The sequence below is a fragment of the Rana temporaria genome, chromosome 5, assembly GCF_905171775.1.
Source record: "Rana temporaria chromosome 5, aRanTem1.1, whole genome shotgun sequence".
In the NCBI taxonomy this organism is placed as follows: Eukaryota; Metazoa; Chordata; class Amphibia; order Anura; family Ranidae; genus Rana; species Rana temporaria.
The window spans coordinates 331,028,269-331,055,662 of record NC_053493.1 but is presented as its reverse complement, the minus strand read 5'-3'; the positions used below and the strand labels follow the sequence as shown (position 1 = coordinate 331,055,662).

At 38.6% G+C, this 27,394-nt stretch overlaps 1 protein-coding gene across 1 annotated transcript in view; it reads left to right on the top strand.

The window, feature by feature from the left end:
* Positions 1-27,394, top strand: part of LOC120941049 (cytochrome P450 7B1) — a 272,351-nt gene that overhangs the window by 133,635 nt on the left and 111,322 nt on the right. The window contains exon 2 of the mRNA XM_040354290.1: positions 16,380-16,516. Within this exon, the coding sequence (XP_040210224.1) occupies positions 16,380-16,516 (137 nt within the window). The remainder of the gene's footprint in view (positions 1-16,379; positions 16,517-27,394) is intronic.

The window sequence follows — 27,394 nt, the reverse complement described above, 5'->3', positions numbered from 1 at the left end:
TTGCTCTACAATGCCAGGCTCACAAATTTATACTGCACTTGTCCTACATTATTATAGAAAGAATTAGGATGCTAATTCACAGAACAGATGGTACTGATCTCTGTACACCCTGCATAAGATTTTTCATTGGTTTTAGACCATTGTGAGAAGTATGACAAAGAACCATGCTACATGTGTGGTAGAGCATTAAGCATACAAACATTTTAGGATGACATCCTTGATAAAAAAAAAAAATCAAGTACTAGTTATAGAATATAGACTTCCACTCAGATTTTTCTCATATGAATAATACCAGCATTAATCTCTTAAGCCTCGTACACATGACCGAGGAACTCGACGGGCGTAAGGCCTCGTACACACGACCGAGTTTATCGGCAAAAACAAGCAAGAAACTTGCTGGAATTTTTTTTGGGCCGAGGAAACCGGTCGTGTGTACATTTTTCGACGAGGAAACTGTCGAGGATCCCGTCGAGCCAAAAAGAGAGCATGTCTTCTTTTTCCTCGACGGGAATGGAGAAACTTGCCTTGTCGAGTTCCTCGACAGCCTAATAAGGAACTTGACGAGGAAAACTTTTGGAGGCAGCCTGGTCACGTGACTTACCCCCCGCGCTGTGGAGTGTCGGCGAGGATCTATCTGATGGTGTGTCAGCGGCGGCTTTCATCTCCTCGCAGAATCCTACCAATTGAAACCGCAACTCAGCGGTGACAAGTCCGCAGCCTCAGTGCCGGGTGGGCACCCCCAAATGTAAGGAGCCATTTGGCTGTTTTTATGTATGTTTTAACACTTTTTAATTAAACGGTATCACGCTATTGGGCTTCCTGGCTTTTCTTCTTTTGCATAAAATCCCGTTTGGAGTTCCTGGATCTGCAAAGCGGTCTGTCCATATCCTCATGTGTGCAGGCACAATCCTGCATAAGCTCGTTTGACCATCTTTTTCACTAAAGGGGTCAACGAGCTCTGGTAAGAGCAATTCATTTTTCAAGCACCTTGGGTGGAATTGAAAATAATTATTCAGAAGCGGTGGTGGCATTTTCTCTTTTCACAGGACCACTGTCAACAAGGAAGTGGATCATAATATCGTCTTCTTATATCATTTGGGACTTTTCCTGCATATTATTTTATGATCACATTTGAATTCACTTTGTGTGTGTTTTCCAAAGTGCAGCGCCGACTGCAATATGATGGGACTTTATTTTGTTATTTTTAATCAATTTTATACTTTATGAGTTATTGATTGTCAATCATAGGTGATTGATTCACGGCACTTTACACTCTATTGTATGGGCCTAGCCCCCTCTACTCTATATTTACAAATGTTTACAAATTATTTTTGTTTTTGAGGAGCAGCTTATTATATTATTAATTTATACTGTGATTAGGCGCGGAATTTCACTTTACACATTAAAACGGTCTTGCCTACACACGATCGTGAAAAAAAAATGCTCTAGCAAAGCGTGGTGACGTACAACACGTACGACGGCACTATAAAGGGGAAGTTCCATTCGGATGGCGCCACCCTTTGGGCTGCTTTAGCTGATTTAGTGTTGGTAAAAGACCATTTGCGCTTTTCTGTCTGTTATAGCGTGATGAATGTGCTTACTCCATTACGAACGGTAGTTTTACCAGAACGAGCGCTCCCGTCTCATAACTTGCTTCTGAGTATGCGCGGATTTTTCACGTCGTTAAAGCCCACACACGACCATTTTTTACAACCCGAAAAACGACAACGTTAAAAACGTTGTGAAAAAATAGAGCATGTTCGAAAAAAATGTTGCCCGTTTTTCAGAACCCAAAAAATGCTGAAGCCCACACAATTTTTAAAGACATTAAATAAAAAACGTAATTTTTTAGAACCTGAAAAATGGTCGCGTATACACGGCATTAGCCTCTTATCCCTTTCTCAGTTCCTAACAACCCAAAAATGAGTATAGGAAAAACTTCAGCAGTTGACAATGATGTAAAAACTCATTCTATGGTTGATAGTTGCTAAAATATTTGTACATACTGTACTTTATGTGCATGATGTGTAGTCGGGTATGTGTCAATTCCCTTTATCTTCTCTAACTATAAAATAAAAATCCTCATTTAATAAATATTTAACCTCTTAATTACAATCAATTTAGAATATATAAATTACAATTTACAATATCAGATGATAAATACGTTGTTTTATCTTTTTTTTTTTTTATAAGCTAAACTATATAATGGCAATATACTTTTTTCTTTGAAAAGTTACTTTTCCAACAATGACACTTCCTGAGAATTTTGATGTGATTCACAGTGATAAAGTAGCTTCTGCCTACAAGTTAGTGACTGCTAACATAGACTTTCAGTGCCTCTAATTGTTGAATGGTCCAAAAAAACATTGTTCACAAAATATAAACGTCACCCGTGCTTTAACAATTGTGAACATTGACAGGTATTGCTTCAGCCTATTTAGATCTTGAAGTAGACAAACCTTAAGGGGTTCTACGCTCCTGGTTCGAACTCAGGAATATTTAAATCTTACAATATACTTTTGGAATCCATGTGAGCTGTTTTGACATGTTCATAATAATTTTTTTGTTTTGCATTTGTCCCAATAAATTGACATTTATAAACTTAGGCATTGCCTCCTTCTACGTTGTCACTGCCTGTGATCTCTTGATTTGAAATATTCTGCCAGTAAATATTTTTTTCTCTTGGGAAATCAAATTGAGCTTTAAATCAACTACATTTATGGAATGTCCATGCCAGCATTGTGAAATGAACACATTTCTGTCTGACAAGCTGTATTTTTTAGGCCAAGAGCAGACACATTTGCTTTGTTCTTCAGTCACATTCACTGAGAAATTTTGAAATCACTGTATTGGCAGCGCTGGCATGAGACAGCGTTGAGACTCTCTTATGGACTTATTTAAAGCTGAACTCCAGGCAGATAGAAAAGATAAAAATGGATGCAGATCTGTAATCATTAATACATTATTAAAGTGGTACTATACTTCCCACCCCACCCCTCCAGCAATGTGATGCCGTGAGTTTCCTTGCTGGCTGCCAACATGTTTGCCCAGTCTTCTTCCTGGTATAGGGTCTTTTGCCATCTAGATTAGCCATGTGACGATGACTTAACTATGGCGCATGCTGCAGTTCAGAGAACAGTGTACCGAAGATTGTGGACAGGCAGGTAGGGATTCGTTATTGCAAATTATTATTGCACATTTTCAGTTTTTCAGTTCAATTTTCAGTTTAAATTTACTTTTCTAACTACAATCTGTGTAAGTATCTAAGTTTGATTTTGTATCAGACTCTTGCACTAAAAATCAGATCTCAGACTTGGACAAAAAGAGGCAGGACAATGAGCCAATCAGCTTCGCTGAAGCCATGGGTTATGCTGATAGGAATAGAGAGAAGTGTGACAGAAAGATGTGCTCGTTAGTCTACTGCTTCTCCTTTTACTAGCCAGTCACAAACTGAGGGTGGGAAGATGACCTGAGAGTATTACTTATGTAACAGAACTACATAGATAGAACAGTGTGGCAATGCCGTATCTCAGAAATTAATGCAGGTAAACAATGCCCCCATATACTGTATGAATTTCTTCTATATATTTAGCTGTTTGCTTGTAATTTAGCTCTAAAGAACAACACTGCTACCCTAAAACTCAGTTCTATTATTTTTTTCCCAAACTGAATTCAGAAGATTAAGGTGGAACTTAACCCAAAAGGGAAAGTTCCTTTTCCCCCTCCCCCTTCCTCCTTCATATTTGGAATGTTTTTTTTGGGGTGGGTACCTGATTTTGACAGGTACACACTCCCACTTCTGATAGGATCACCATGGCGACTTGAGCAGGAGTCCACCCCCCTCCTTCCCCCGCAGCCTCTTGGGACATGTCACAGGTCCCAGGTCCAGGGAGACTGCGGGACCATTCAGGAGGCACAGCGTGGGTGTAAAGCCTAAGGAGTTACAATTGGCTGCTCACAATTAAGATGCCGGAACCTGGACTCTAAGGCCCGCAAAGAGCCGGGTCAGGTGAGGACATCACTGGAACAGGTAAGTTTGTGTTTTTTTAAAGTCAGCAGCTATAATATTTGTAGCTGTTAACTTTTACATTTTTGTTTACAGGGTAAAGATCCTCTTTAAGTTATTTTTGAATATTGAATTTGTTTATTGAATACTTGGAGTGTGAACTAGTATATTCACTAAAGCATTCTGTCGCAGAGGTAATGTTTATGTTTTGTTACTAAATGGGGAGATAATATAGATGTAATTGATGAAAGATTCAGTTTTGAGTTGGTATTCAAGACAATAGTAGGAGGTCAAAGGATCAAACCTCTGATGCTACAGGGATTTCGTCACAGAATGATGTCATCCTGGGGCACGCAGGACAACGTAATTTTGTGACAAAACATGTCAACAGGAGCGACGTGCTGACGTCACCACGCTTGCGCAAGTCCCGAAAGGACGGGCTGTTATACAGAGCCGGACAGCTTTTATCTATGCATATTTTTATGCTACATTTTGTAAGTGCAATCTTTATTTTAGTAATAAATGTGTAAAAGATCTTATGCTATGGAAGCTTTATCTCTTTGGGGTTTCATGTGACCGAGTTTCTTACAAGTGGTGGGTACCATTCCCTTCAGCCTAATCCCCTTAAATAGACAGAGGCCTTGACTGGGTTTAAAGCCACAAGTGAAAGAGACCTTCCACAACAGGAGGTCAACATTAGCTGGTAAGAGGCCAATCTACGAGGTGGAAGCTTTTTTACTTGTGATCACACACCATTCGGGTGATGGATAGTGCACTGGACTGATTGGACTTCAGTTTATCACCCTTTGGACTTTTTTTTTTGTTTTTCCTCTCAATATTAAAGCGCAACTCTATTTGGACTATATAGTTTAAAGATAGGGTTGTATTCCTGGATAGCAGATCTCCAAGACAGATACCATGTTGTTCTTATTGTTGTTCTTATGTTGTTCTTATTTGGGGTAGGGAAGTAGTACTACAACACACAATAGACAGGGGAGGCACTAAGAATAGTATTAACAACTTCAGCCTCTGAGGGATTTACCCCCTTCCTGACCAGGCCATTTTTTGCGATACGGCACTGCGTCACTTTAACTGAAAACATTGTACCCAAATAAATTGATGTTTTTTTCCCCACAAATAGAGCTTTCTTTTGGTGGCATTTGATCACCTCTGTGGTTTTTATTTTTTGCGATAAAAAACAAAAAAGATCGACAATTTAAAAAATAACTATATTTTTTACTTTTTGCTATAATAAATATCCCCCCCCCCAAAAAAAATGAAAACAAATATTCCTCAGTTTAGGCCAATATGTATTCATATGATGTGATTTTATTTACATTATACAGTCATCTATTTGTATTTATTTGCACTCTTATTCAGTTCACTGTTTTATTCATCCATCATTGTTGTATATCAGTTATGTCCAGTCATTCATTTTAATTTGGAGCATAACACCATCCTGTGATTTCTTCTGTGACTGCATATATTATTAATTAATACGTTGTGATTTTCTATATGCACCTGAGTCACCTTATCTGCACTATTTGCACATCCATTCAGTACACCTTTTGGATGCACCTAATCTTAGCATTTATAGCGATGTTATCTTTCAGTCAGTCTATTTGCATATTTGCACATTCATTTATCAATTATACTATTTTGGTTATTTATACATTTTACCACTTACACCATTCTATGCTATTGGAGCACAAAACACCATCTCTTGTTTTTTTCCGTTGCTGTTAAATAAGATGCACAGTCTTTAAATTTAACAATTTGGTTACCAGGTAACAAACTCACAAGGAAAAGCTTATGTGTACACAAATTATCACTGCACCAGTACTTTTACATTGATGTCTACGAGACTAAATTATTCTACAAGGATGGAGCATGTAGGATAGTCACTCTTCAGGTGGGCGTGAGAATCTGTGATGAGTAGAGTAGTAGAGTAGAGTGTTTTAATGTTTTTTATCAAAGTTTTCTAGTGTAAACCTCAACTGTCTTCTCTACACATTACAGTTTGGTCTGGTAGGTCACTATGCAGCACCCAATGCTAGCTGACAGTCCCTCACTCCATGCAGTTCCACCTAATTACTTTTGATTATTTGTAAATATGCTTTTTACAGGACCTTGTCGCTGTCATTCACTTTGCTATACATTCCATTCATTGTTTTTACATAGTACCTCTCCCTTGCTGGAAACTACTCTCAAGATTGCTACTGCTGCGCTAGGCTTATGCTACACTGTTTCCTCTCCCCAGGGCTGGACTGGGACAAAAATTTGGCCCTGGACTTCATCCAGACTGGCCCACTTTGACAGGTCTCTCCCATGGCGGCTGGACAACTCCCGCACCCCCCCCCCACGGCCACCCAAGCCCCCTCTCCCCCTTCACTAGCCACTAGCCCTTCTACTTTATTACAGTAGAACGTCTGGAACTGGTACTCTTATAGGCAGTACCAGTGGGGAAGCTAGACATTATTTCACCCGGGGCAAGGAATCAGTTCGGTGTCCCCCCTTATGGGACAAGATTAGGCAGAAGTGAGAAACTCCCAGGCCATAGCTGTTGAGTCTGCTGTCTGTCCCCTCCCCCATGCTCCTCCGTCGTCGTCCCTGCTCCTCTGGTCCTCCCCCTGCTTCTCTGTTCCCCCCAGGTGAGCGCTGCAGGAAGGGAGAGACAGAGGAGCGGAGGGGGGCAGTGGTCCGCTGTCACTGAAGCCGGCCCACTGGGAAACTCCCTGTAGTCCCAATGGCCAGTCCATCCCTGCCTCTCCCTCATAGCACTATACAATCCTGTTTGCAAATCCATTCCTCTTGGCCTATTCCTTTCATATAGTTCCACATTTTTTCCATCCCTCCTTCTCCCAGCTTTTTGTTACTAGTTCATTCCTTATTTGTTCAAAACTGCACAATACTCCACTCCAGCCCTCTCAGCTTGTTTATCTCCTCATTTAGCCTTTATAAGGCCTCATTCACACAGAAAAAATGTGTTAGCTGCAGTAAAAATCCAGCAGATTCCTGCTGCTAGAGTTTCAGGTGAATGCAGATACAAAGCAACGACAGGCTGACAACAGCTGCAGCTGTCCACTGGTATGTGAATGTAATTGCACATGGAGCGATTAACTACAATTAGCGACATATGATCATTTCTAGATGCAAACAACTTGCACCCAAGGGCGATCATTTGTCCCTGAGCACAGGTAATTGCTCCATGTGTGATTACATTAACACAACAGTGGACAGCTGTGTCTGTTGATGCTTGGTAATAGGTAATAAGCCTCAACTATTTGAATCCACCTGTGAATCCTAGCTAGGAGATTTCTGCAGTGTGAATAAGACCCAAGACCTGGTTCACATGGGCATTGTAATCTGTGTGCCTTGCAAAGCTTTATTTTACTGGCACGGGGATTGCACAATACCTCTGCAATCCCCGTTCCAGTAAACCACAGGGACCTTAAAGTGGGAGTTCACCCGAATTTTATTTTTTTTAACATTAGATTGATGCTCATTTTGTCAAGGGTAATCGGGTGTTTGTTTTTTTTAAATCAAAGCAGTACTTACCGTTTTAGAGATAGATCTTCTCCGCCGCTTCCGGGTATGGTCTTCGGTACTGGGCGTTCCTATTTGATTGACAGGCTTCCGACGGTCGCATACATCGCGTCACGAGTAGCCGAAAGAAGCCGAACGTCGGTGCGGCTCTATACCGCGCCTGCACACCGACGTTTGGCTACTTTCGGAAAATCGTGACGCGATGTATGCGACCATCGGAAGCCTGTCAATCAAATAGGAACGCCCAGTCCCACAGCCCATACCCGGAAGCTCTCTCTCTAAAACGGTAAGTACTGCTTCGATTTAAAAAAAAACACCCGATTCCCCTTGACAAAACGAGCCTCAAAACGAGCCTCAATCTAATGTTAAAAATTTACTTTTTGGGTGAACTTCCACTTTAAGTCTCATTCACACTGCAAAAATTGTGTGCACCCTTATGCCGTCAGTCCCATTACTGTCTATTGGGACACAGCAGCTGCTCCCAATGTGAATACCGGGTGGGTGTACAGACCCAAATGCACCCTGGGTTTAAACTTTTTAGCTCTACAGCCAGACAGGTTATCCTTATGTCTAGGTTCACTCTTGTGTGAGCATCTGAAGGTGCGGGACAGCAGGTAAAACTAACTTGTTCTTGCACCCGCAGCCAAACTGTGCTGTTGATTTGCATTCGTTCCTAATGGCACTCCAATGCATCTGAAACCCAGTGAGTTTTCGGTTACGGGAAATCGCAGAGTGCAAAAACACCATGTCATTTCCCTCTGGCTGCATTTTAAAAAGGTGCAGGAACCTTTTTTGTGCATGTAACTCAGGCACAACAGTCCATTCTAACGAATGGGCTACCATGTCCATGCAAACGCGGCTTGCACAGATGCATAGATGTAAACCTAGCCTATGAGTATATTTAACAATTACATATTGTTACATACAGTATACTGTTTAAATATTGATTGAAATGATCCTGGGCACATGAAGGAGAAAAGGAAGATGGCTTAACATATGATGTTGCACACAGGCCCGCTGCATTCTGAAAGTGTCCCTGGATTGTTGAACCTATTGATTTCTTCGTCTCCACCTTGTAAAACAATACCCAGCTTTTCAATCAGAGATCTTTTTTTGATTCCAGATTTTCTCTTCTGGTAACAAAGGGCATTGCAAAAATGCCAATGCCTTAAACACTGTGGATCTGAAGGAATTACAAGCCTGGAAACAAAGACCTTAAAATACAAAATACCACACAGATTAGTCGGGTGATGAATTTTATATATTTCTGAAGACAGACCTGGATTAATGTTTATCCTGGGAAAGGGATTACTATGCTTCTAAATTACAGACAGATAGCATTAACTCTTTGCTGAATAAGTTAACTTGTAGCTTTGGGATAAGTGTTTTGCGCTTCAATAATGAAATATATATATATTTGAATACTACATTATAACAGCATACCATATAGTTGAAATTATGGATTTGTTTGCTGACAGACGCAAACAGACATCATTAAAAGTACATTTAATTTATATTAAAAGTTTTTTTTATTCAAAGAAAGCACACATTTAGTAAAAAATAAATAAAAATACACTGATAACTTATAGCTAGTTGCTATAAATGCAATTCTTTAAAATAGTGCTTATACAAAGATACCCTTGATACAAACCCTGGGAAGTTCTGTACATGGAGTATCCTGCTTAAAGGATTATGTCACCATTATTCTCAGCAGTGTTTGTCGTATTATTATTCTGGAACTGATCACATGATTATAGGAGACAGTAGACATGTGCACACTCAAATATTTTGTTTCGAAATTTAGTTTGCGTCTGAAAAAAAATGTATTTAGTTACTCCCGAAATTCGTTTTTTTATTTGGTTTCGTTAAAAAATGCATTTGTCCGAAAATCCCAAATAATTAAGGTTGAATCTGTCATTGAAGGCTTATGGAGTCCGTTGAATGTTCTAAGAAGATTCGATGGAGCAGCTAAACTGTATGATGCCGCAATTGTACATTTCCGGTCGAATGTTCCGCCTACAAGCTATAGAAGAATTCTAATGTTGTCTGACACTAGTAATAATTATATTTATTAATTATTATTACTAGTCAACCAACGTCGTTTTTTTTCATGCCGAAAAATGATCGTGTGAATGCGGCATTACACTCATATATGAGCTGTTTATATCTTGTTTAAGACTGTAGTCTTTTAGGAATGATTCTGCTGATAGAGGGCTCACCCTTAAATGATGGATTGCCAATTAAGTGTTATAACAACTGTAGCACCATAAACAGTTGTTTTAAGGGCCTGTGTTAATGGCCTTGTGTCTATGGGAATGGAGAACCAACTTGAAGCAGGCAAAATGCAGATCTGAAGCAGGTCAACCAGGTCAAATGCACCTGTCAGTTAATTCTGAATGATATCTGAAGTATCTCACATTCATGTAAAACTGATTCCATCAACACAAGTCTGACACAAGCCCTAAATTTGTAGAAACAGATAATTTTGGAGCCTGAAAAACTCAATTGACATATTGGCATATTCAAATTTCACAGATTCATTTTGATGATACCAGAGTCACATTATGGTTTGCTGTCATGAGATAACGTTTTCCAAACCAGGCATATCAGCAATATAAGAAAAATAATACTTGCATGTCCCATTGCCCATGCCACAAGAACTTTGGGCCAGATTCACAAAAGAGATATGACGGCGTATCTCCTGATACGCCGTCGTATCTTTGTGATCCGCCCGTCCTAACTATGCGGCTGATTCATAGAATCAGTTACGCATAGATAGCCCTAAGATCCGACAGGTGTAATTGACTTACACCGTCGGATCTTAGGATGCAATTCTAGGCCGGCCGCTAGGTGGCGATTCCATTGCGGTCGGTGTAGAATATGCAAATGACTACTTACGGCGATCCACGAAGATACGCGCGTTTGTCGCAATCTCTTACGTCGTCGCTAGTCGGTTTTTCCCGTCGCAAAGTTAGGCCTGCTTTAACATGGCTTATCTTCAGAACAGCCATGTTAAAGTATGGCCGTCGTTCCCGCGTCGAATTTCAAATTAATTTTTTTGCGTAAGACGTCCGGGAATACGAAACGCCGTAACGCACGTCGGCGTTAAAAAAAAACATTGGGGCGCCGTAATTTCGCGCAAAGCACGTCGGGAAATTTCCTAACGGAGCATGCGCAGAACGTTCAGCGCGGGAACGCGCCTAATTTAAATGGTGCCCGCCCCATTTGAATTAGGCGGGCTTGCGCCGAGCGGATTTACGTTACACCGCCGCAAGTTTACAGGTAAGAGCTTTGTGAATCAGGCACTTACGCTGTAAACCTGCGGCGGTGTAACGTAAATGGGATACATTATGCCGCCGCGGCGTAACGTAAATGTACCTGAATCTGACCCTTTGTTCTGTTTAGTAGAAATGTTCATTTTTAGGTCCACATGGAAACTGACACTCCTGGGATTGTTGATCTCATGTGCCCCCTGAAGTTTTCACTAGTTCCTCCTATCGACCTCTACATCACTGCTATCCTGGAAGGAGTGGGTTGTCAGGAACCAGTGAGAGCTGCAGGAGGTGGGGGAGATTAACACTCCTAGAGGTGTTGGTTTCCCTGTGGACTTCAGGGGAAGATTTCTACTGAACCCCAGTCCGGTTTTGGCATCATGGGCAGTGGTAGACATAAATGTATCACTTGAAAAAGACTTTATACTCATTCTGCATCATCATTTGCTACAATGATGTGAATAGCCTGTAATTTGATTTCCTGCTATTCAGATGTATTCACAACACACTCCGCTAAAGACAGCGGAACACAAACTCCTACACATCTGTTAGTTCACATGGAGCCATATGGATTCACAGTTAGGTAAAGACAAACAAAAAGTAAGCAGGCAGTATGGACATTCGAATAGTATATCTGGTAAAGGGGCCAGCATGGCTGAGGGAAAAAACAAACCTCTTTATTTATTATAATAGCATGATAGATGAACAACAGTTTAGTGCATTAAGGGGAATAGGGAGGGGGCTGGGCATATTTTTTTATATTATTGAGCCTGTCCTTTAAATGAAACCAATACTGAGAGAAATATATTTTGCTGCCATTGCTGACCTCACCTAAATGATATACATGGAATTTTTCAATTAAAATAGTTTTCATTATTGTATAATATCTAATCTTAAAGTGACTTTTACATGGTTAAGCAGAAAGCAGGTAATATATTTGATTAGATGAATGTCGTATTTCACTAGTTCATTTTCTGTTGTTTAGATTACTTGATGTTATGATAATTAAACTACTGTTGTATGTTAAACATTTTACATTTTTATGTTTATCTTTTAAATAAATATATAAAATAGGTTCATTTACATATGTCAAATAAGGATGAAAAGGGTACTAAAATACATGTTTCAATGTGTTAGACATATTTATTGCATTATGAGCCAGATGGTAGGATACAATTTTTTTTTTGCTAGAAGTCTTAAGTGTCAAAATTATTTTTGCTCCTTGTAAATGTGCTCTATGGTAGGCTCACATAAAATGATCCCATCTTTTAAAAAAATTACCCAAAATGCACTTACAACTTAGAGCTGTGCAAGGATATGCTTTTTGATAGCTGATATTTAAATTATACAAGGCATGTCTGGCACTTTTGAAGCCAGGCAGGTACACATCCTATGTGTCAATGTCTAGTTGCCCAATGACATAAGAATCCATTATGACAAGGCCACTGAATTTTGATGAAATGGTATACTCAACTCATACAATAAAAATTCTCCAACATAGAGAATAAAAACTGATACTTTTTGTCTAAATAATACGATGAACTGTACTGTAAAACTAGAGATCAATAGAAGACCAATGATACCCAAGACTAAATAATCCCTAATAAAATGTGCTTATGAGCCAGAGTATGCCATATCTTGATTGTGCTTGATTAGTATAGCCACGGGTAGCTATCTTTTTATGGGTTTTTTTCTTTGCTTAAGTACAATGGCCACCAAATAATGCTTAAATCATTACAATGCACTAAAAAAAATTAGACTGAAACAAAAGATTAATTCGATGTTGCTAGATTTGGTTCTAAAGGGAACGTGGAGTGTTTTTGTAAATGTATAGGGTTAGTGATTAAAAATATATATTTTTTTACTTACATTTAGTTAAATAAATGTAATATACTTAAAGTAAAATTTTCATATTTATCACCTCTAGCCAGTAGGTAGTGACATAGGCCCCTTTCACACTGACAGGCCACTCATTGCTTTCTATGAATCCAGGGATGTCAGCGGACATGTGTTTGATAACACCAACCGGCATTCGATCTGATCCAACAAAGGGATGGAGATCCGTTCCCCATACATCTGGCAGATTGGATTGGATGACAGTCTGATAAAAAATGGACAGGCGGTCAGTTTCCATCCAAACGCTTCATAGAGAACAGCAGGCTATGTCCAGTTTTCATCTGCATAGCAGAGTGGACACGGACCTGTCATCTAAATTTGGCCGCTTCAGCAGCGGAGGCAGGGAGGATTCCCGCATTCAACTTGAATGTATAAATGGGGCAATCGGATCAGTTATTTTATACAGCAGGTTGTCTAAGTGAAAAAAAAAAACCTAAACCATGTATGCCCAGCTTTAGTCTTAGTCCCCAATTGTTCTACCATATTTTCCACTTTGCTTTCAATATTCTCCAGAATTGATTTGCGCCTCTGAACGCACACATCATTTGCAGCTAGAACCTTATATTTTTGGCTTAGCATAACATTTGGGAAGGGGTAAAACCTCTTTTATTGCTGTCTTTGAACTAATTTAGGGGATTTCTCCTTATGTTTTTTCAAATGAATGAGTATCAGGCAAGACTGGAAGTAATGGAAAATGTCCCTACCTCTTGTGATTATTGAGTATATTTCCCCTAATGGGAGAACATGCGTAGATGAAAACAAAATACACTAATGAAGAATTGTAATCTCTGTCATCTCAAAGAGAGACATTTCTCCTTAGTTCCTGTTCAGGTGATGGGTGAACAAGACAAGACAACAACAGAAGTTGACACTGAAAGAATTTAATATCTGATGGAGAAATTGCCTTATTAGAGACACAAGTAGAATGTATAACCTAATCAAAGTTTTAGCTCTTCAAAAACATAAAAAAAGTTTGAGGTAGATTTGGGCTTGAAAATTACTGTATAGACAGTTGAGTTTATATGCAATTCTCAACTTTTCCTGTTAAATTCACAGCTTGCCCCCATACCTTCATTCCTCCTAAGTACCCTATTGGTCATAGTTACGACATGCTGTTTTTACTGTTTATTTATCACATGTAAAGTTTGAATTGTTCAAGTTGTGAACGTTTATTTTAAGGTTATTCTTGTTATGGGATACATGTTTTCTTACCCAGGTAGTTTAGAAGTTATCAGCGAATTAAGGTAATTACGACCATTTTAAAAGCCAACTGATATTTTAGTTTCATATGGCTTCCTAAAAAAATGAATGGCATGCTGTCTTAAATCTCGTATTACTTGGCAAAAATATATCAATGACAATTGCCAGTCCTGCCAATGTAATACAGCCTTTAAATATCCAAATTATGGAATCAAGCTCCCCTGATAAATTCTTCATGGTCTAGAAGACAAAAATAATTAGGTGTTCCAAGAGAGTAAGACTATTGTCATTGTCTTATAATAGACACAAAAATACTTGCCCCTGGATTCATTAAGATTTGACAATAAAAAAATAAATAAAATAAAAACACTTTTGGGGTATGTTTTTTCTTTAACTCATATGGGTTTTATTTTTATTTTTATTTTTTTATTAATTGACGATCTACAATGGCATTACTACAACTTCAGCTGATTACAGTTCTTCTACTACCAGTGATACTTACTTTACACATTTACTACACATTTCATTATAAATGAAGACTTTGGTCTGAACAGTCATAATCATATTTCAAAAAAAATGTTTTTGTTTGTTATTGGCATTGGTGTTACTAATGTAGTATCTAATAAAAAAAAACATTCTACAATAGATATCCGTATTTTAAGATTCATGGTTTAAATTGATAACTTAAAATAAATAGTATATATATATATATATATATATATATATATATATATATATATATATATATATATATATATATATATATATATATAAAAGCATTCTCTGTTGGAAGGGATAGAGCCTCACCATGATATGGCATGGTGTTTAACAGTGTTTGGCTTATCAGTTGTGAGTTAACCATGTTTGATGCAAACGATGACCCCTCCGTCTCCATGATTTGTGTCCAAAGACTCTAAGCATTAAGTTAATTTTCCCCTGGATTTCTGAGCTGCGTCCTCCTTACCCCGCGGAAACACTGTGAAGTATACAGGTTTTGACCAAATGACAGAGCATGGAGGGTGAAATTAGATGAATTAAATTAGTATATGACAAAAAAGCCTATCTAAATATCTGTCAGAATTTTACCTATACACTGTCCTAGCTAGCCACTAGTAATGAGCCCTCTGCTGAGGCTTGGTAGCCAATTGAAGGGTTGGTTTAATGACTTCTGACTTGTGATGTGACTACTTTTGACTTGTAAGTTCTACATCCTTCAACAGCAAGATTCCCATTATGTAAACCATGCTAGCATATGTTACACTACTACCAATTAAACCGTTAAATAAGAAACAAAGGGTTGTCACCATACTAATGACAAAAGGCAAATGGAAAAATACAAATGTTATTGCAAGTATTATTTTTATGCAGAAACAATCACCCTAGTCTAATTCAATATTTGTGTTTGTGAAACATTATGTAGGAACACAAATAGTTAACTCAGACATCCATTTCTGTACATTGTATGATAGTAGTAAGCTGGTGATCTTTTGATCTTTGATTACATCTTGGCTAGTAAGTATCTCGTTATTAATCAAAATGGCTTGTTCTGCATGTAGTGTAAGTCACCTTCACAGATGGGATATAGCATCAGAGTTTCATTTGAATATTTGTATTAATCCTGTCTAAAATAGACATGCTTTGTGTTACGGAGTTTAAATCGGATTGTACTAGCTAAACAGCTGTAATAAGAAAAAAGAATTTTGCTTTTTTAAAACACAATATGAGACTTACATGAAAAAGAAAATTGTATGACACATAAATGACATAAAACATATAAATACATATGAGGAAATGTATTTGTAATATCTACAGTATCTATTTCTATCTATTTAGCTTTAATCATAACGTATCATAAAAAATCTACTCTGATGCTCTTTATTTCATATATAGTGTTTATATTCAGTAAACCCCAGGTCTTGCACGTCCCAAAACTAAGCAAATCAGTCATTAAATCCACTGTTTTCCAAGGGTTCAAGAAATCTGAAAGTATGATTCCCCTTCTACCACATTTTGAGAGTTTGCACTTGGAACAAAATGGTTAAAAGGTATCAAAAGAAAATCTGTATTGGTACTAACCCATACAGTCTTCTGTCTCATGTATAATCCCAGGAAGTGTTTCATTAATAGATTGCGTTGGAAAAACACACTAATTCAGCCTGTGATTTTAAAGGGGTACCCCTTTTATGAATATCAATCATATCAGTTTGTTATAATTGCCTCATCATGTGGAGTGCCTAAAAGACACAGACCTGATGTGACATGGACAAAAAATGTAATAACATTAAAAACTATGTTTAATAAAAAAAATAACAAAATGAAAGAACACTAAATAAAACTCATACATTCCTTGTGCATAACAAGTGCCTAAATACATCTCAGTTCAGCAATAATAAATATTATAAATAAATATTATGGAGATCATAATTTACTCAGTAACAATATTACTCTAATTTTTGTAGGAGAGAAGGGGAACCTCCTTTGGAAAATGGATGGATTCCATACATAGGTATGGCTTATCAGTTCAGGAAGGATACTTTAAAATTTCTGATTTCTCAGCAAGAAAAACATGGGGATGTCTTCACAATCTACGTTGCAGGTAAGACATATGAGCTGAATTATATATCAAGTATAACTCTTTATTTTCATGAATCCATTTCATCTGTCTACTCTAGGTAACATATCAGAACACAAAGACATAAACAAACATGAGAAGAAATATGCTTGACACCAGAAAAAAAAACCTTATTAAAGTGGTTCTAAAGGCAGAATGTTTATATATATTGTGAATGTAAATTGTGCATGTAAATGAAATACAGACACAATAAGTTGTGTATCAATAATAAGTGAATGAACACTTATTACTTTTCAAATATATGTGCAAGTAATGACATAAATAAATATACCCAATTAGGTGCATAAATATTATACATCAACACAATAAAAATGTGTAAAAGTAATAAAGTGCATGAGTGCTAAATTATATTTACTGATAGCCACAATGGTCTAGGTCTGGGATCCTCAAACTACGGCCCTCCAGCTGTTGCAAAACTACAAATCCAATGAGGCATAGCAAGACTCTGACAGCCATGAGCATGGCACCCAGAGGCAGAGGCATGATGGGACTTGTAGTTTTGCAACAGCTGGAGGTCCGCTAATTGCATATCCCTGGTCTAGGTGATCCAAAGTAGAATGCAATGAGAAAGAAGAGGTCCACAAATATCCATGTAGTAATGAACTCACAACACATTATACAAGTTTGAGGGAGTAAGGACATGTCTATGCAAATAAGGATGATGTTGGGCAACCATCTGTAGAAGAAAAACCTGGAACTGTGCATCCACCACCCAAGGAGAGGGGTAGGTACTTCTTACTGGAAGATGTGGACATTAAAGTCTATTTTGAGCAACACAAATAATAGTAATAATAATAATAATAATGAGTCCAAAAATTGATTGATGATAATCTTGAGACAAACAACACCCAGTGCACCGATATTGAGAGTGAGCCGCCACCACATAGACAGAGGCTTACCAGATGACAGGTAAATAACAGCGTTATAACACAATCCCCATCAGGATATCCAGGTATTATGGACACAGCACAGAATGGAATCCAATATACGGCTCAGATCCTCATGAGATCATCCACGGAGGGATGCAGTTGAAGCACAGACAGCACTGACAAAACTTTTAGGATCTTTCCGGAAACTCCACACCACAGCAACTCAGCAGCATATCATGCAGAAAAGAAAGCTGCACATGGTGTAATACGTCCAACAGGTAATTTATTAAAAGAAATAAAATCTACTTACATCAATGAAAAATGTATAGCAGTATAAAAACAAACGAATGCCGGCCGGCATAGATGGGAGCCCTTCCTGCTCGTACACACTCGATGACGTCACTGCACGCCGTAACCCATGGGTTAGGGGAAAGATCCTAAAAGTTTTGTCAGTGCTGTCTGTGCTTCAACTGCATCCCTCCGTGGATGATCTCATGAGGATCTGAGCCGTATATTGGATTCCATTCTGTGCTGTGTCCATAATACCTGGATATCCTGATGGGGATTGTGTTATAACGCTGTTATTTACCTGTCATCTGGTAAGCCTCTGTCTATGTGGTGGCGGCTCACTCTCAATATCGGTGCACTGGGTGTTGTTTGTCTCGAGATTATCATCAATCAATTTTCGGACTCATTATTTTTTGTATTATTACTATTATTTGTGTTGCTCAAAATAGACTTTAATGTCAACAAGTAGATTGGCACAGATTTTTTTCTTTTCATTTATTTGTGTTGTTCACAATGGACTTGAATGTCATCAACTAGATTGGCGCAAAATTTTTTCTTTTCCATACATGCTTGTGCTTTGTCACGTTTTTTGCTGCCTTTTCACATATTTATTTATTTTGATCACAATTGGTGTGATTAGCGCGATTTTTCTTTACCCGTATATAAAAACCAAGCCTCGCTGTGACTGAGCAGATGTCATCGCCACGTCATCTGCATTGCGGAGACGTGTCAACTGCGCCACAACGAGGGTTGGAAAAATGCCAATCACAAGACCCCATATGTGAGGTTCAAGCCTCACTATCATGGAAAAGAAACCAAACCTCGGTATCAAACATCACAAAGTAAATAAATAATTGCCATTGATGTGACTAAAATATTAGAATGAACTATGCAGACACACTATGTCTGCCAAAGTAATACAGGTTCCCATAGCCAAGCAAGTCAAAGGACTCTCACCTATAGGGTCATATATACACATATGACTATATATATATATATATATATATATATATATATATATACCCTAAATACTAGTAAGGAATGAATATTATGTCAAAAAAGAAAAAGGGGAACAATATATGTGTACAAAAAATTAAAACTCTATGTGTACAAAAAATTATCAATGTATGAATAGAATGAATATGGTATTACTAATTGGAAAAACAAATATGATAAGGTGAATATAAGCTTGGTTGATAAAATCATTAATATCCCAGTTGACGTTCATGCCAAAGAGCGATTAGGATTTTAATTCATAAATCCAAAACGTCCTGGGTGTGATGCCCCTCGAAGGCTAGAGTCACCTCTCCAATGAGGGACAAACTTATCAATAATTTGAAATTGAGTGACAGATGGATTCTTGTTATATAGACTAAGATAATGTCTGGGTACACTATGATTGGTAGGGCTTTTCTTATTGGCCATATGTTTATTGACCCTCACTGAAAAGGATCATATGGTACGTCCTACATATTGCTTCTTACAAGGGCAATTTATTAGATACACAATGTATTGAGTGGCACAAGTGGTGAAATGTTCCATCTAGTATCTGCAGGTGGTAATAGTAGACTCAATTTATTCTGTTTTCCTCCTGCCGCATATGTTATGCAAACAGACATTACACCTGCGGCAAGGGTAAAAGCCCTTAAGATTGTGAAAAATTTATGCTGTCATGGGGAATCAATAACATTGGGGGAAATATGTCCCCCCAACAATGGTGCTCACCTATAGATGACTCCTGCACAATCAGAAAGGACTGGGCCCAAAAATATGTCGTTCTTGAGTACCTTCCAATGACGATTGAAAATATCCTTAATTTGCTTATGTTGTATGGAAAATTGCATGAAGAAGACCCACTTAAATCTATTGTCCTGTAGACGTCTGGGTTGATCGATCAATAATCCATTCATCACTCAATTTAAAATGTTGATAAGTTTGTCCCTCATTAGAGAGGTGACTCTAGCCTTCGAGGGATTTCACGCCTACAGAAGCTTTGGATTTATGAATTAAAGTCCTACTCGCCCTTTAGCATGAACGTTGACTGGGATGCTTTTATCAATCGAGCTTAAAGGGGTTGTAAGGAAATTTTTTTTTTTTCATAATAAGCATCCTTTACCTGCAGACATTCCTCTTTTCACTTCCTCATTGTTCGTTTTTGCTCAGAAGTTGCTCTATTTTTTCTCTGTTCTGTTCACTTCCTGCTTGTCTGATTGTTACTCACAACCGTGAAGGGAGGCTTTACTGCGGTGGTCAGTGACATGCTCGCCCCCTCCTGGGAACTACATCTCTGCAGCAGGACGCTCTCTACGTGTTAGAGACTTCAAGGAGGTGTGAATTACTGGGTGTGCCGCAATGCATACTGGGAAATGTAGTTCTTACATGAACGAGCGCCGTAAACCAGGAAGTGAATGAGAGAACAGAAACTAGAATGTCGCAGGTGATATAGATGAAGGAATTTAATAGGTATTTACTCGTTTTTTAACAGAATCATTAAACTATTCTGTCTGTCTACCTTGCAGACATTAATTTTAGGCAAAATAATTTTTTCCTTTACAACTCCTTTAAATTCACTTTATCATATATAATGCCTTTGCCTATTTCTATTTAATTTATTTTTCCAATTAGTAATATCACATTCATTCTATTCATACATAATTTTTTGTATACAAACATTTTTAAAATTTTGTACACATATATATCGTTCCCCTTTTTCTTTTTTGATTTAATATTCATTCCTTACTAGTATTTAGGGTCTATATATATATGTCATATGTGTATGACCCTATAGATGAGAGTCTTTTGCCTTGATTGGCTATCTGTGAGAACCTGTATTACTTTGGCAGACATAGTGTGTCTGCATAGTTCATTTTAATGTTTTAGTCACATCATCGCGAGATGGCGATTAATTTATTACTCTGTGCTGTTTGATACCGAGGTTTTTTAATCACATCTGTGGTGTAAATAACGGTTTCCTTTTCCACGATAGCGAGGCTTGGTCCTCACATATAGGGTCTTGTGATTGGCGTTTTTCCAAACCTCGTTGTGGCGCGGTTGACACGTCTCCGCGATGCAGACGACGTGACCGTTAATGACATCTGCTCCATCACAGCGAGGCTTGGTTTTCATATACATGTTCCGTGATTGTTGACTATGTGTTTACCAGCACGCAATTGGAGGTGTGGACCGCACGCTGTCCACCATGACAGACAGACACTTGAACTAGGAAATGACTAACTGTCGATCTAATTGTTAATTTATTTACTTGTGTATATATATGTGCAATGTAGGGGAGCTGGCTTACACCCCAGTTGATGTCACTTAGGACATAACGCGTTGGGTTACTGCTTGCCAGCTCTGCACATTGCGCTCATTTGTATTACTTTGTGATCACACTGATTTTATTGTACACATCGTTATGATGTTAGTATTTTTTAAATAAACCTATATATTTTTGACCTATGCCATGTGGCAGATTTCTTTTTTTATGATCGTACTTCCAACTATTTGACGCATGAGAGATTCATGGGTGTGACGTTTGGATTTCTGAAGACCTACCCCTCTCTTGGGTGGTGGATGCACAGTACCCAGTGTTTTTTCTACAGAAAGTTGCCCACCATCATCCTTATTTGCATGGAATCTCTTTACTCCCTCACACTTGTATAGTGTGTTGTGAGTTCATCCAACATGGATATTTGTGGACCTGCTCTTTCTCATTGCATTCTGCTTTGTATCACCTAGTCCATTGTGGCTATCAATGAATATAATTTAGGCCCACAGTGTCAATATGTTGTGTGGCCACCATTACTTTCAAGCTCTGGGGTCTAGGCCATCTTTGTGTAGAGCAACAATTCATTTTTTCATTATTTTGCTACTGGAGTCCTCTTCCACTCCTCCATAACGACATCATGAAGCTGGAGGATGTTAGAGACCTTGCACTCCTCCACTTTCCGTTTGAGGATGCCTCACAGATGCTCAATAGGGTTTAGGTCTGGAGACATGCTTGGCCAGTCCATCACCTTTACCCTCAACTTCTTTAGCAAGGCAGTGGTACACTCGGAGGTGTGTTTTTGGTCGTTATTATGTTGAAATACTGCCTTGTGGCCCAGTGTCTGAAGGGAGGGGATCAGGCTCTGCTTCAGTATGTCACAGTACATGTTGGAATTCATAGTTACCTCAATGAACTGTAGCTCCCCAGTGGCGGCAGAACTCATGCAGCCCCAGACCATGACACTCCCACCACCATGCTTGACTGTAGTCAAGACACACTTGTCTTTGTACTCCTCACCTGGTTGCCGCCCCACACGCTTGACACCATCTGAACCAAATATGTTTTTCTTGGTCTCATCAGACCACTGGACATGGTTCCATTAATCCAAGTACTTAGTCTGCTTGTCTTCAGAAAACTGCTTTCTTGTGCATCATCTTTAGAAGAGGCTTCCTTCTGGCATGCAGACCAATTTGATGCAGTGTGTGGTTTATGGTCTGAGCACTGACAGGCTGACCCCGCCCACCCCTTCAACCTCTGCAGCAATTCTGGCAGCACTCTTACATCTATTTCCCAAAGACAAGAGAGAGTTAGAGCAATGACACCAACTTTAACACACCTGCTCTCCATTCACACCTGAGACCTTGTAACATTAACAATTTACATGACACCAGGGAGGGAAAATGGCTAATTGGGCCCAATTTGGACTTTTTCACTTAGGGGTGTACTCACTTTTGTTGCAGCGGTTTAAACATTATTGGCTGTGTGTTGAGTTATTTTGAGGGGACAGCAAATGTATACTGTTATACAAGCTATATACTCACTACTTTTACATGGTAGCAATGTGTCATTTCTTCAGTGTAATGAAAAGATATAATAAAATATTTACAAAAATGTGAGGGGTGTACTCCCTTTTGTGGGATACTGTAAGTATAACATGTTTATTTTTTTATTACAACCTTTAGAATCACTTTAAAACTAACAACTAATTTAAATATGCTAAATTGCTTGAATGTCAACAAGTCCTTTTTTTATTCATAGCTACAATATTTGTACAATGAATTGAACTTGGCACATGAAAGTGGTTTACTGTATGTTTCATTTAACTCTAACCTTTTTATGATTAGCATTGGAATGATTATGAATAAAAATAAAACCATTTTAACCACTAGCTGACCAGCCGCCGTCATTATACAGTGTCAGGTTGGCTCTTACCCGCAAATCGCCGTAGCTTCCCTCCCCTAACCAGTGACATTTACACAGTAATCAGTACATTTTTAGAGCACTGATTGCTGTCAATGGTCCCAAAAATTAGAAAAAGGTGTCTGATCTGTTCTCCACAATGTCTCAGTCTCACTAAAAAGATAACCACCATTACTAGTAAAAAAAAATTATAATAATAATAATAATGCCATAAAAAAATGCCATAAATCTATTCCCTATTTTGTAGACGCTATGACTTTTGCGCAAACCAATCAAAATATGCTTATTGCGCTTATATATACCAAAAATATGTAGAAGAATATATATTGGCCTAAACCGATGAAGAATTTAATTTTTTTTTTAAATTTGGGGGGATATTTATTATAGAAAAACGTATAAAATATATATTTAAAAAAAAAAAAATTATAGCGGAAAAAATAAAATCCACAGAGGTGATCAAATACCACCAAAAGAAAGCTTTATTTGTGGGGAAAAAAGGGCATCAATTTTGTTTGGGTACAGCGTCGCACGACCATGCAAATATCAGTAAAAGTGACATAGTGACGTATCACAATAAAACGGCCTGATCATTAAAGGATCACTAGAAATTTGTATTTATTTTTTTAAATAACAAACATGTTATACTTACCTCCACTGTGCAGCTCGTTTTGCACAGAGTGGCCCCAAACCTGGTGTTCTGGGGTCCCTCGGTGGCTGTCTCGGCTCCCCCCCACAAGGACATCTCAATGCGAGCGAGCAAGCTTGCATAGTGTTGAGTGCTTGCGGGCGCACTCCTATGATACAGCCGGTGGCCATAGCTGCTCACTGTATCACTCGGCCGCGCTGCCCGCTGCGCTGCGTCATTGGATGTGATTGACAGCAGCGCAAGCCAATGTCTGCGCTGCTTTCAATCAACCAATGAATGAGCCAGGAAGACGGCCAAGAAGTCTGCTCGTTCACGACGCAGAATTTATGAGGGGTCAGGTAAGTAATCGGGGGGGCTGTGGGGCTGCTAATACTCAGATGTTTTTTCACCTTAATGCATAGAATGCATTAAGGTGAAAAAAATATTTACCTTTACAACCCCTTGAAGGGGGCAAATCCTTCTGGAGCTGAATTGGTAAAAAAACTATTTTACTGTATCTCAAAAATAATTTATTAACTTGTTGAATTTGAATCATGGGTATAACATGCTGGCTTTTGCATTGTCTTTATAAATAGAGTAAAACTATATGTCTTGATATGGAATTTATGGAACATGTGGTTAAAGAACTTGTGAAGACTTTTCATTACTTTTAGATTTTAAAGTTATTTAAAAATCTGTCACATACACCATGATGTACTTAAAGAGGAACTGCAGTCTGCAGTATAATTTGTAATAAAAACATCTTTGCCATTCTTAAGCTTCCCTCCAACCACTTTACATATTATTTTATATATGCTTTGAATTTGTACTTGCCAAATGTGCTACAGAAATCTTCCTCCACTGAGTCTGGCTGCAACCATTTTAACTGTGGCCGCTGAAGCTGCTGCCTGTTCACTTCCTGAATTTACACAGACATACAGAGGCACACCTCCGGCTCTGCAGCACTGCAGTTTTCATTCATCTTATGACTAATCCCCTTCTTTGCAAACTCCCACGAGAGTGAGAGAGCGAGCATGACGTCATAAGCCTAGGCTTTTTACCAGACAAGAAACAGGAAGTGGGCTGTATAAGATATTCACTGGCAGAAAAAAAATGTTTTACTATCCAAAGTCAAAAAAACAAGGGCAGAAGATTTAATAGATGGAAGGTTGAAAAAATTACTGAAGGGCTGCTTTAAACAACATTATTAGGAGGTGCAAGAACTTTGTGGTGCTTTATTTGTCTTGAAATCAGTTCCTGGGCACATGGAGATTCAGGATGTATTTGGCGTTCAACTTCTGTCCAGTTGAGATTCATCCCCAACCCTTCCAGTACCAACCCTGCCACTGTCATTCGACCCCCTACTGGCCACTGAGGTTTTGATATTTTACTGTTGCATGGGGTGAGTGAGGTTCAGTGCTGGAAGGAGTCTTATTCTCTAATTTGAGAAATTAGGTGAGCAGCCTGAGCCTAGGATCAAGGGTAAAAGGCAATGATTGGAAGATGAGTACATAAACCAATAATTTACCAATAATTTTAGTTTATACACTTTAATATACATGACAAGTTCATGTTAAGTATCATCTCAAATACTGTCAGTTAGAAAATCTAGGCTACACATCAATTGGTTTGCATTTATAAAGCAGTGGTATGGCCTCATCATTATGGCTTCCAATTGTAAAGCAGTGGTATAGATTTATCACCTTAAAACAAAAACACATAGGGCCAGATGCACAGACATTTACGGCGGCGTAATGTATCTCGTTTATGTTACACCGCTGCAAGTTTTACGGGCAAGTGCTTGATTCACAAAGCACTTGCCTGTAAAGTTGCGGCGGCGTAGCGTAAATCCCTCCGGCGCAAGCCCGCCTAATTCAAATGGGACGTGTATCATTTAAATTAGGCGCGTTCCTGTGCCGAACGTACTGCGCATGCTCCGTTTTGAAATTTCCCGCCGTGCTTTGCGCGAAATGACATCGCACCGACGTCATTTTTTGAACGTCGACGTGAGTTACGTCCTTTTCTTTTTTACGGACGACTTATGCAAAAAAAAAATTTTTTTAATTTGACGCAGGAACGACGGCCATACTTTAACATGGCAAGTCTAAATATAGGCCACAAAATAGCAGCTATAACTATACGCCGGAAAAGCCGACTAGCGACGACGTAAGAGAATGCGACAGCCGCGCGTACCTTTGTGAATCGCCGTAAACAGATAATTAGCATACCCAACGCGGAAAACGACGCAAACTCCACCCAGCGGGCGCCGAAGTATTACACCTACAATCCTAAGGCGTACGAAGCCGTACGCCTGTCGGATCAAAGCCAAAAGCCGTCGGATCTTGGTTTGAGGATTCAAACTAAAGATACGATGCAGCAAATTTGAAAATACGCCACAGTATCAGTAGATACTCCGGCGTATTTCTTCTGTGAATCTGGCCCATAGCACTCAAAATGCAGGCTGTGGTGTGGAGTAAAATGTGCAGTGTCCAACTTTACATAGGCCCATATGTCTTAAAGTTTCCTATTCTTGCTAATAAAATAGTTAATACAAGAAGAAGACTAAATTCAATACTTTTACACATTGTTTAGAATACCATAGGGTGAAGTCTGCCTGTCTATTGCAAAGCCTGACTTCTGTACTATTGGTGCTTGGTTTGCAGAAATAGTACAGACTTGGGTCCTGTCAACAGCTTTGATCAACAAATATTGTTTTAATTATCAATCTTTAAAGTAGTTCATTTGGAAAATTCAGAATGACGCTCGGTGGATCTTTGCCTTGCTTGTGTACCGGTGAGGCGATTTTACTGATTGTACTTTCCATTGGGCTGAACAAATGATTGTCACTGTAAAAAGTCACAAGGGACATGGATGTCATCTTAATAAAGAAATTAAAAGGCACATCTTTTCATGAGAAACCATGTAAATTCCTGACCTGTCGCAGAAAATAGTTCTCTAATTGGTTTTGTGTGGTGGTGCAGCAGAATCATTTTCCCCAGACGTCATCCTGGCGAAGCACTACTGTACATCATTGTCAACAGTTCACTGAAATCTTCCTAATAAGAACCCGATTACATAAATTTGATCATCTAGTAGAAGAAAAGGAGCAAGGTAGAGAGTATGATAGTATTTACAGAGACATTATTCTGTATAAGGATCAAGAGGAGTAGACAGCCCTCTAGATATCTTCAGGGATCGTACAAGGACTTGCGTCTTGTCCTTTGTAGAAGTGACACAGTACATATGGAATTTTTGGAATGAAGCTTTTCATCTTATATTAGCCACAGTAACTCTGTCTAAATAATGGTCTGCAGATAGGCCAGTCTATGGGGCCAAAACGTTACCTGGAAAGACCTTAACCCTAACAGGCTACCAGCATTCATGTCATGATGTTTTCTTAACAAATGATGCAGAAAGTAATTGTGTTGCATCTCTGCACAGCAGGGGGAAGAAGTCAAGCCACATGCAGACATGTGATGCCATTGTAACTTTCTGCTGCTTACCTAAGATTAAGCAGTAATACAAAAGTCTGTTGAGGTTTAAGTTTTTTGTTTGCAATATTATACTAAGAGGAAATGAAAAGTATGACTTTTATGTAACTTTGGACATTATTGAAAAAAAATCTGGAACATAAGAGTCTTTGTTCACTATGACAAAGAGATTTCAGCTGTCGTTTTTGCAGAGCAAGCAAAAAAAAAAATCTTAGCCATTCTCTTCTGCAATATTTTCTGGAACCTAGTGGGATAGAGAACGGAAACATTATTTCAAAAATGTGTTCTTTGTGATTGCATGGGAACTTTTTAAATATATGAAATTATTAGAATTTTGGTTTGCTTGCCCTTTAACTTTCTAATATGCATGCTGTGCATATA